The sequence below is a fragment of the Notothenia rossii genome, assembly GCF_949606895.1.
Source record: "Notothenia rossii genome assembly, chromosome: 1".
NCBI lineage: Eukaryota > Metazoa > Chordata > Actinopteri > Perciformes > Nototheniidae > Notothenia > Notothenia rossii.
In genome coordinates this window covers 63,159,781-63,171,737 of record NC_136912.1, presented here as the reverse complement: position 1 = coordinate 63,171,737, position 11,957 = coordinate 63,159,781, and the positions used below count along the sequence as shown (strand labels likewise).

The following is an 11,957-nucleotide window of genomic DNA, read 5'->3' as shown; positions in this document are numbered from 1 at the left end:
AAAAATGAATTACCAGCCTGCATTGTTACAGACTCGCAAACTCTCACTGACAAATCGGCCATTCTCAACTGCTTTAATGAACATTTTATTTGATCTGGTTCTTTGTTTGAGTCCCTACATTCGGACCCTGGACAGAACGTTGATTCCTCACCACCTCCATCCCATCCCGTGGCTCAGCCATTCAATTTCACTTTTATCGAGGCGATAGAGGTCCATAAAGCATTGCAGAATCTGGATCCACACAAATCGGCAGGTCCGGACAAACTTCCTCCTCATTTTCTTAAATTAGCAGCAGACTTTATAGCTGAGCCGCCTACTTATCTTTTTAATTTAACTCTTTCCAACAATGAGATTCCAAACATATGGAAATAGCCGCGAGGCGACACAACAGTCGGGGTCCATCTGTGTCAGTTCTTTGTTGTCAGATTGGTGTGTCTGGGCCTTTAAAGTCAACACAAGTCACTTTACAGTCCCTTTGTTAGGTAGGTTATGTACGTCACATACTGTACATGACAAACAGAAAAGGTTTTCCTACGCGTAATCAAGTACTTTTGTTTATGAAGAAACTGTAAGCATTTAACAAACGGAAACTTTAATGTGAACACAAAGGTTTATTTTAAAAAGACAAAAACATTCTGAACCTGATGCTAGACCCTTAGTACCTTAGATTGAAGTGTAGGGACACTGACTGTAAATCCTCCCTGTTTGAGGACTTGGGAGTTAGAATGTGTTGGCTGTCCCAGACTGGCTCCAGCGAGACACTGCTAAACCCACTTCCTGCTTGGATATCTGAAAAGCCTATTTGGAGCGACACCGGGGCCCTTTCTCATTTCTCTAACTCCCTTCCTCGACTCCCCTCCTCGATTCCTATCCTCGATACTTAGTCCCGCCCACAGGAGATGCGAGCGGAGGAGCCGAGGAGGGGAGCCGAGGGTAGAGGAGGGGAAGCAGCAGGCGGTTAGAGAAATGAGAACTCCTCTCCTCTGAGCGGTCATTTTAAAGAGACGTCCATTAATGATGACAGGAGGCACAGCAGCCCTCTGTCTGATGGACAGATGTGTTGATGACGACTTATATATTTACTTTTAATTCATTCACAGTGCGGTATAATGAGACAATAACAGGCTACATATGTGGACACACACACACACACACACACACACACACACACACACACACATGTATATATTTATATAAATATATACAATTTGAGAATCCAACAGAGCACTCGCATAATAACCGATAATAACGTAACACTATCAGAGACTGGATATATCCCCCCCCCCCCTCCCTCTCCCCTCTCTGGTCGCTACAATGAGGAAAATAAATTACGAGCCAAAAGTTTTATTTACAAGTATTAAAAGTAAGCAGAGGACACCAAACCAACTAAGACCTGTCTGTCCGCTGCATCTACGCACACACTGTACCACACACACCTACACACTGTACCACACACGCACTACAGCTCCTAAAACAGGCTACAGCCGTTTTGTATTTTATTATGTGAAGCACTAAATGGTTTTAGAAAGATATTGACTCTTTGTTTGTAGATATCTACTAAACTAAAGCAAATAAAGAGAGTAGGCCTGTTATACTGAGTGATATATATTATACACACTGCTCAGCTTTCTGCACGGACCTCACAGCTGTTCTCTCTGTAAACATCGCGTCGCGATGAGAGCAGTTAATAAAATAATATCCAGGGGATGCATGCAGAGCTGTCATTGGCTGAGATAAGTCTGGCCGTGCGTCACGACTCTTTGAAACATCTCTGTTCCCGGAAATGCATCCACGAAGGAGTCGTGGAGGACCGTGGAGGACCCACCAGTGTATCCTCGGTTATAGCTCGTCCAGAGAGCCTCCTCGATGCTCGATCCTCGGTCCTCGAAGTGCATTTAGAGAAATGAGATGTCCTTCAACATGGCGCGCTGAAATTCATTTCCGGGTCACTACCGGAGGACCGAAGAGTCGAGGAGGGGGATTTGATGAAATGAGAAAGGGCCCTGGACTTGCCCTCCAATCTGGATGGTCTTTCAAAAGAAAATGTAAATAAGTGAGGTTTTAGTTCCATTTAGGTTTCTTTTGGTTAAAGGTTGTTATAGAGTCTCCTGTTTTATTTTGTATACTTTCCTATCTAGTTCAGCCCTTTGTGTTTGTATACATGTACATTTCTTTTTTTACGTCGGAGTAGGTTTTTCGATGAAGTCTTATTGATAGCATAAACACAAAAGACAACAGATCAAGGAGCTTACTAAATCAACATCCTAAAAAAATGATATTGATCAGAAGAATACAGTATTATATTTCACAGGTTTATTCAGGTTGCTTCCAACTAATAGTTGACCCTATCTGTCCTGAGATAACCTAAATGTGCATGCTCCTTCCAAAGCATTAGTCACTTCAGCATATGAATGACATGGTAACCCATCGGCCCATTGACTAGGCAGAGAATTCAGGGAAAGTAAATAATAGAAGAATTACCAGGTTTAGCTTCACCTCAGGCTCAATCAAACAAACTGATAACGTGTATTCTCCCATGATCCACTTTACTGCACCTCTGTGAACATGAGCACATTTTCAGAACCTGGTACATTTCTAAAATGTTGACGCTAACCAACCTGGTTGTTGCCAGAGACCCTGGGCCAACTTGACATCTTGTTTACAAAATGCAATCGACAGATCCTATTGACCTAGGTTAGCAATATTTATACACTGCTCATTTTTTGGATAACTCTCAGACACCTCTAAATTGACTGGCTGGATTGAAGTTCTTTGTGAAAGTGGAAGTGATCCATGAGTTTGAGGCGTCTGTGTTATAGGTGTTAACCCCTATGAAGTTCCTCCCATTCTTAAACCTACAGCAGTTGTTTGGAACAAAGGTCAATCCCCTTTGCATCAGCTGGTGCTGTGCTCGTTTCGAAAGGTACTGAAGATGATGGATTCAACCCCAGGTCAGGGTCGGAGGTGATGTGGGTTATGTGTGAGTGTGTCTTTGGTGCGTGCCAGATTGAGTTTATGAGTGTTTCAATTTTAAATTGTGTAATATCGACCTTGATCTTTAATATTTTCATGCATGCTCCTTAATTAATATTTAGCTATCTTTGGCTCTTTATTTGCTGTAACAAATGTACATTTCCCCTATGTGGAACGAAAAAAGGTATTGTTCAAGGTTTAAGGTTCAAGGTTCTTTATTGTCAAACTAACATAGCTACAGAGTAATTATATCATTGAAAATCTTAGGTCACAAGCTTCTCCAACAATGCAACACATTAATACAGATAAGCAGACAATATTAACCAATATTAAAATATACTATATTAAAAGTTATACAAAAAGAAAAAAGTTTTTTCTTTAAAAAAAAGTGAGAGGAAAAAAAAAGTGGAATAGTGCAATACGAGTCTATATACAAGTTATTCGAATGATATATTAGATAATAAATAAATACTAAGTAACAGATGAATGTTATGAAATTGTTTCAGCAGTTCAGTTGTTTAACAGTCTTATTGCCTGTGGGATGAAGCTGTCACTGAATCTGGTTGTTCTTGTCAGGATGATGCGGTAATGCCTGCCAGACGGCAGCAGACTGAACAGTTTGTGGCTGGGATAATGGGGTCTTTTTATAATCCTGAGGGCTTTCTTCCTGAGCCGCTGGGAGTAAAGGTCCCCCATGGATGGCAGCTCCGTCCTGGTGAAGTTCTGTGCAGTTTTCACCACCCTCTGTAAAGCCTGACGGTTAAGGGCGGTGCAGCTGCCGTACCAGGCAGTGATGCAGCTAGTCAGGATACTCTCTATGGTGCACCTGTAGGAGTTGCAGAGTATCCTGGAATCCATTTTGAACCTCCTCAGCCTGCGGAGGAAGAAAAGCCGCTGTCTAGCTTTCTTGGTGATGGTGGTGGTGTGATTCTGGTTCTGAAATTACAATTAAAACGTCAAGCAAAGTAAAAAGTACCTCATAATTATACTAGTTTGTTGTTGCACATTATGTATCACCACTGCTGTTATCTGAATAAGGTATGACCGTCAAGACCTTGAAGGCAAAACATTTTTATGAATGTTCATGTTCAAATGAGATGAGAAGTTTTTCCTTCTGTTTTTCCTTTGTGTATTTGGGTTTCAAAGTCAGGATATTTTTTCCATTTGAGCAGCAGAACATTGTTATGCAGGTGATTGTATCTGAAGTACTTCCACTTAATGAATTACTACTCTTTTTAAAGCAATTATAGACCAGAGAAGTGTGTCTCAAATGTTGTGTGATAGAAATGTAAAATTCAGGAAATGTGTACCCATATAAAAAGAAAAAAGGCTCAGACCATGAAAGGGTTTTAATGATGATGTTTTTTAATATGCATAAGACAAGAAGGAACAGTTTTCTCAGCAGGATTTAGTTGTGCTAAAAGCACTCAAAATATGTATACCCCAGGGACATAAGAGAAAGCTAGACAAAATACCCAAGGGGTAATCACAAGACAAGACACACAGGGAAGGTTTCTCATTTCTCTAATTCCCCTCCTCTACTCCTATCCTCGCGTCTTAGTCCCACCCACAGGAGATGCGAGCGGAGGAGTAGGGGAGGGGAACCAAGGAGAGGAGTGGAAGTAGCAGGCGTTTAGAGAAATTAGAAATCCTCTCCTCTGTGTTGTGCTAAGCGTAAAGCAATACAGACGGTTTAGAGCATGGTGGTTACTTTATTCAGGCTTGTACTCTCCATGTCCTTTGGTAGTAGCATGACCAGTTGTGACCACATCCGGTCTCATACATCCTGTTAGCTCTATCACAATAAAAGCATAACAGCTAACACCACATCTCCCTTTCTTCAGAAAACAGAACAGACTGTCACATTTATAGACTGTGACTCAGAAAATGCAAAATCAGGTGATAAACTGAAAACTCTGCAAGAACCTCAGAACATGTCATCACACTTCTTTCTGCACAATCACATAGCTGTTTACTCAAAAATAGAACATTGCACTCTTAAAGAGCAACTTCCAGGTTAAAGACACCTGTGAATAAATGTGTAGGAAAATGATGAATACACTAGATATTCCCAAAAATATACAGAAATATACACAGTGACATCTGGCGTCGTTTTTGTAAGAAATGTTCACTTCCGCATAAAAAAGCCTCGGTACGTGTGACGTAACACGGGGGACACAAGGGGGAGAGCGGCCGGTGTAACGTATTAATAAACATGGATCCCAATGCTAGTTTCGACACAGAAGACACAGAAGAAGTTGAACATGAATATTCGAATGCATATGACGGACCACAACCTTATAATTATGAGCCTGCTAGGCGTCCAAGAGACCAGGAGCAGCCAAGGATTAGAAGAAATAACGGCCATCGGAGAGAAATTGAGCTGTGGTGTGAGGAGAACCAGTGGAGAACTGGGCAGCTATCTTGGTGAGTGACCGGCGTTAGCTACAGAATGTTAGCTAACGTCACATCACAACATTGTAAAGTTAGCTATCATATATCAGGCTATAACTAAAGTAGCATTGATAAAATAGTAACATTACTGGCAGGACTGTTGATACTGATCCATAACAGAAACTAATGCGCAAGTATCAGCCGTATCTCGCGTTACCTAATGCAACTCCACACTACGGTGCCGTGTACCGGAGGAGAGACGCGGGATACGGCTGATACTTGACGATCTGGCGGAGAAAGGTTGTGGAGCCTCCTTTGATATGTCGTTGTAAATGGCTTGATGGAAAGCAGGTGTGTAGTCGGGGAGGGTGCACAGCTGATTGCAGCAGGTGAGTGGAGGTTGAGCCGGGAGCCAGGAGTGACAGCCACCACGCACACACAAACAACACAGACAGGGGGAAACAAACAAACACAAAGGAGACAGCTGGAGCAGTACAGCCACCACAGCGTTACCTAATGCAACTCCACACTACGTCTTACGGTGCCGTGTACCGGAGGGGAGAGAGAGAGAGAGCAGCAAAGGGGGGGGGGGGGGGGGGGGAGAGAGAAGTAATACGGTTTCCTGATAAAGCTGTGGAGAGTATATGAGGTGGATGCACAACGCACCCAGGAACGAACGCTAGCTCCGGTCCTTTTTACTGTGGACTCGATGTCCTGACAGGCTGGTATTTGTGCAACCTGCACAAACACAATACTGCACCATGATTATAAATGGTGAAATACAATGTAAAACTACAGAAAAATACCAGCTCCTTAAAACACAACCGCTCTACTCAACGCATCTCTACTATACCCGCGGTCAGAGAGCGGAGATGTGTCCCCTGTGTGATGTAATATGATGCGTTTGACGTATGACCTTAAAAAAAAGCCGTTTTTAAGAGCAGAGCTCAAAATTGCTCCTTTCCCTCTGAATTCCTGCCCTTATGTCTCGTAAAACATATCAAATCCTGCATTCACTTTTTTAATTGTAATTTTCAAGCAAGTTTAAGCATAAATGTAGAAAAAATAAAAACCTGCAAGATGCTCTTTAAGGCTTCTCATGAAAAATACCAAAAACAACCACTGAGTCAGGCAATATCTTTGTGAGCATAAGTGAGCTAAACATCAAAGCACCAAATTATTCAACATTCTTCCCTTTTCACATTGTCTTTTTTTTTCACATTCATTTGTCTCCCCCCCCCCCAGTTCACAAGTCCAGTCTGTGAGGTTTTACCACCACTCTGCCATACCTATTGGTAGGGACGTGTGTGTGTGTACGGACAGGTGTGTGCCGCTTGGGAGCCTGTGTTGGTGACTCAGGGCGTTCTGGAGAACCCAGTGTAGGCTCACCTGGTTGGGGTGGTGTGCTGGGTGTTGCAATGTGAGGTGTGTGTGGTACAGTCTCTGGAAAAGGGACAAGATGGTGTCTGTTCCGCCTGATGGTGCCTGAAGGCCCGTCCACTATGTAGGAACGTGGAGCTGAGTGCGACGAAACCACTGTGCCTTGAGACTTTGTATCTGTAATCCACACTGGCTGACCTCATGTGAGCTGACTTAGATCTCTCACACGGTGCCTTTTGTTGAAATTTGCAGTGTCCTTCACCCTCCTATCCCTTTCTTTAGCTGCCACAACAGTGCTGTCTGGAAGCTCTGGGGTGAGTAGAGAGGGATGCTGGGGCACTGGAGTGCGCAGTCTCCTGCCCATGAGGAGCTGAGCAGGACTGTAGCCATTAGCAAGTGGTGTAGCTCTATAGGCCAACAGAGCCAGATACGGATCCTTAGCTTTCTTTAGCAGCTGTTTCACAGTCTGAACGTGACGTTCCGCCTCCCCGTTACTCTGAGCGAACCTAGGGCTACTAGTGACATGTTTGAACCCGTAGGCTACTGCAAAGTCCTTGAACTGTTGACTGGAGTACTGGGGGCCATTGTCACTAAAAAAATTCTCTGGGACCCCATGTCTAGACAATATTGATTTGAGATGCACAATAACATCCTGAGATCGTGTGGGAGTTAGTTTCGCAATCTCTACATACCTAGAGTAGTAGTCCACTACTAGTAGGTAGTTATCATGGTTGAGTGTGAATAAATCAGAACCTACTTTTTGCCATGGTCTCTCTGGGAGCTCACTGGACATTAATGGCTCCACAGGATTGCCACGCTCTTTCATGCATGTTTTGCAATTTCTCACAAGCTCGTTTAGTTGGCCGCTCAAGCTAGGCCACCATACCGTCTCTCTGGCCCGCTCTCTGCACCTGGTCATCCCCTGATGTCCCTCGTGCAGTGCATCGAGGACAGTGTTGCGCATCGCTGTGGGAATGACAAGTCTGGAGCCCATGAGCAGGAGTCCATTATGTACAGTAAGTACAGCTCTATCAGGCCAGTAAGCTTTAACTGGACCTGTGAGCTGGCTGCGGTCAGGCCATCCTCTCTGACAGTATGACATGACCTCCGAGCAAACACTGTCTTCTCCTGCCAGAGATCCAATTGTCTGCTCCACTGAAGGCAATATGTATTTCTCTCTGCAAACTGCTTCGTTGAGGCGGGTGAGGTCGAAGCAGATGCGAACTGAGCCAGTCTTTGTAGGCACCGGAACCATGCCCGAACACCAGTCGGTCGGCTCTTCAACTCTGGAGATGACCCCAATGTCCTCCATTTTTTGAGCTCCTCTTTCACTTTGTCGAGTAGAGGGATGGGGACCCGTCTAGGTGTGGCCAGGGAATAGGGAATAGCGTCTGGCCTGAGTTTAATAGTGTATGGCTGCTGCATCATACCTAAACCCTGACACAACTTTGGGTAGGACTCTTCCATCTCTGACTTGTCTATGCTGTCTTCTCTGTAGATTAGTTTAAGCTTTACACTTGCTGGTCTGCTTAATAAGGCTACGTTTAAGTCATTGACAACGTAAACATCCTCCTGTATCACCTGCTCTCCTTTGCATAGTGACTCTCTGTATCTGCCTAAAACAGATAGAAGCATGCGACCTGGGCCAAATAGGGGTCTGTCAGGCTTAGCTAACTGTGTGTTGCTCTCAGCAATGGCATAGTAGGTCTAGGCTGGAATAACTGAGACATCAGCTCCTGTGTCTATCTTAAACCTGACCTTATGGTCCCTTATAGTCAAATCAGCATACCATGGGCCTAAACCTGCATCTACTGAGCCTAGGAACAAGGGAGTGTCGTCATCATCATCATCATAGCAACTTTCTGTTTCTACAGCATGTACTGCTTTGGTAGCTTTACATACTTTACTGTAATGACCTCTCTTTCCACATGCATGACATGTCACCTCTCTGGCTGGGCACTGTGCATTTGCATGAGCAGGGGACTTTCCACCTCTGTAGCATAACTGGCGATCAGATGATGGCTGTGGTTTTGTTGATGGGTGCATTGGTTGATGAGGGGACTTTGGGGTGAATGGGTTTTGTCTTCTGCCTTTTGTTACTGCATCAATGTCCATTCTACCCCCTCCTCTGAGGTCTGTTTGCTGCCTTTTAATCACTTCGGACTGTCTGGCCATATTGACTGCTTTTTTGAGCGTCAAATCCTTGTCTAACTGCATCCTCTCAGCTTGACTGGTGTCTCTCAACCCCACTACGAGCCGGTCTCTTATTAACTCGTCTCAGAGTGCTCCGTATTTGCAGTTTTCTGCTAGGGCATACAATGCAGTAATGAAAGCGTCTACAGCCTCGTTTGGTTGCTGCACTCTCTGATTGAATCTTGCCCTCTCATATATCACGTTCTTTCTAGGCACAAAGTACGTTTCAAGTGTGGCTTTTACCGAAGTGTACTGCTGTCTCTGTGCGTCGGATAAATCATGACCCCGTAGGATGTCGTCTGCTTCATCCCCCATGCAGTAGATCAGCGTGTTCACCTGGTTAGCTTCTGTGCTAAGATGGAGGTTGCTGGCCAGTCTGAATCTCTCCAACCTGCGTATCCATCGCTCCCAGTCCTGAGGCTTTGCAAAGTCGAATGCTTCAGGTGGTTGGATGGTGAACGTAGCGCTCGGAGGAGCGTTAGCATTAGCCTGTAGCTAGGGAGGTTGTGGAGGCTGTGCAGCCGGTGCGGCTGCAGCTCCGCCGTCGTCTAACATCTCGCCGCTTGCAGACGTTAACTTTCCACAACTCTCTTTCCAACTTCAACCTAGCTCTTTACCGCTGCCCACGTTCTGACACCATGTCGTGGTAAGCGTAAAGTAATACAGACGGTTTAGAGCATGGTGGTTACTTTATTTAGGCTTGTACTCTCCATGTCCTTTGGTAGTAGCATGACCAGTTGTGACCACATCCGGTCTAATACATCCTGTTAGCTCTATCACAATAAAAGCATAACAGCTAACACCACACTCTGAGCAGTCATTTTAAAGAGACGTCCATTAATGATGAAAGGAGGCACAGCAGCACTCTGGGTGTTTCTCAATGTCGAGGAGGCTTGCTTGGTAGCACATGTACCTCCCAGTCAGTTGCTTCAGAAGCGACTCAAGAATCCTTTCTAGCCTCGGAAAACGAAGAATTGTGGAACAGGCTAACAGGTGTGCGTCATATGCGAGGCCCCACCTTAAATGGAGCGCGATTTCCGCCAAAGATTTGGAAATTGGTCCGTGCGCAAAGCATTGTGGGGATTTTAAGACTGCGGAGTCTACACATGTGCAGCCTCGATATTTCCCGCAATGAAGTACGCCGGCCTCGGTAGAATTCCAAGTATCTTGGACATTGGAACAGTCCTTCGGCGGGACTCGATGACGTAGTATCCTTGAAATAGTGGCTCTGGAGCAGCTTTCCTCGACATTGAGCAACACCCACTGTCTGATGGACAGAACTGTGTTCATGACGACTTAAATATTTACTTTTAATTAATTGACAGTGCGGTATAATGAGACAATAACAGGCTACAGATAAGGACATATACACACACATATATTTATATAAATATATACAATTTAAGAATAAAACAAGTGTGACGGCCCGTCTACACTACAGGCATCAAAAAAAGAATTCAACGCTTCGCCCATTCACTTGAATGGGGTGACGTAGAAGATTTTTAATCTTCGCTGAACTGCATTGTGGGGAGCATGGCATGGCTTTGCAAGCATCACGAGCATCTATCGGCCAATCAAATCCCGTTTATGTAAGTCCCGCCAGTGCAAGCGCTAGCCAATCAAACCGCGTGCAAGCTGGGAGAGCCAGACCGAAGTTCATTTCCTCATATTTCCAAACGAGATATTACGGTAGAAAATCACCCGGTTCTTTACGACCAGAACTATTTACCGGGATACAAACCGGAGGAACCAGGCATGGAGGGAGGTGGCAGAGACAGTGGGTGAAACTGGTAGGTTTTTCGCCTGTTTGGAGAGTTTATATCCAGTTTACTTCATTTTAACATTGCTATTGCTTTGTATGTCAAGGGCGGGAGATTCATGTGATTGGTTGTTGATCGAGTTGCTCGCAAAAAATCGCCAAGCTTCAGACACGCCCAGCTTCAAGATTTTTTGATGCCTGTAGTGTAGACGGGCCGTGAGAGCACTCTCCAGAGACTGGATATATCCCCCCCCCCCTCTGGTCGCTACAATGGGGATTTGGAGTTGTATTTACAACTATTAAAAGCAAGCATAGGACACCAAACCAACTGAGACCTGTCTGTCCGCCGCATACACACACACACACATTCACACACACACACACACACACACACACGCACGCACACACACACACACACACACACACACACACACACACACACACACACACACACACACACACACACACACACACACACACACACACACACACACACACACACACACACACACACACACACACACACACACACACACACACACACACACACACACTACACACTGTACCACACACACCTACAGCTCCTAAAGCATATAATCAGGCAACAGCCATTGTGTATTTTATTATGTGAAGCACTAAATGGTCTTAGAAAAATATCGACTCTTTGTTTGTAGATATCTACTAAACTAAAGCATACAAATACAGAGAGTAATGTAGGCCTGTTATACTGAGTGATATATATTTGTACACACTGCTCTGCTTTCTGCATGGACCTCACAACTGTTCTCACTGTAAACATTGCGTTGCGATTCAAGCAGTTAATAAAATAATATCCAGGGGATGCATGCAGAGCTGTCATTGGCTGAGATAAGTCCGGTCGTGCTTCACGACTCTTTCATACTCCACTGTTGCCGGAAATACATCCGCGGAGGATTCCTCCGTGTATCCTCGATTATAGCTCCTCCAGAGAGCCTCCTCGATGCTCGATGCTCGATCCTCGAAGTGCATTTAGAGAAATTAGATGTCCTTCAACATGGCGCACTGAAATCCATTTCCGGGTCACTACCGGAGGACCGAGGAGTGGAGGAGGTGAAATTAGAGAAATGACAAACCTTCATGGAGAGGGGAGGTGAAACACAGGGGCAGCAGGTGAACACAATCAGACAGGAGGGAAATCACAGAAGAAGCTTCTCAATTCTTAAAGAGCAACTTGCAGGTTTTTTTTTTTTACTACATTTATGCTTACCCTTGCCTGAAA

The 11,957-nt window shown here is 44.6% G+C and overlaps 2 protein-coding genes across 8 annotated transcripts in view; one reads left to right on the top strand and one right to left on the bottom strand.

Annotated features, from left to right (window-relative positions):
* Positions 1–3,288: 3,288 nt before the first annotated feature.
* The window catches only part of s100p (S100 calcium binding protein P), a 106,646-nt gene continuing 97,977 nt past the window's right edge, over positions 3,289–11,957 (bottom strand). For all 3 annotated transcript variants that reach the window (XM_079671162.1, XM_079671164.1, XM_079671163.1), the window contains exon 5: positions 3,289–3,909. In XM_079671162.1, the coding sequence (XP_079527288.1) occupies positions 3,484–3,909 (426 nt within the window). In that variant the 3' untranslated portion in view covers positions 3,289–3,483. The remainder of the gene's footprint in view (positions 3,910–11,957) is intronic.
* Positions 5,264–11,957, top strand: part of LOC307032828 (uncharacterized protein) — a 60,465-nt gene continuing 53,771 nt past the window's right edge. For 4 of the 5 annotated variants that reach the window (XM_079671109.1, XM_079671107.1, XM_079671108.1 and 1 more), the window contains exon 1: positions 5,300–5,400. The gene's annotated coding sequence lies outside the window, so the exon portion shown is untranslated. Of the gene's footprint in view, positions 5,401–11,957 lie in introns of all 5 variants that reach the window. The other variant, XM_079671106.1, reaches the window with a different exon arrangement.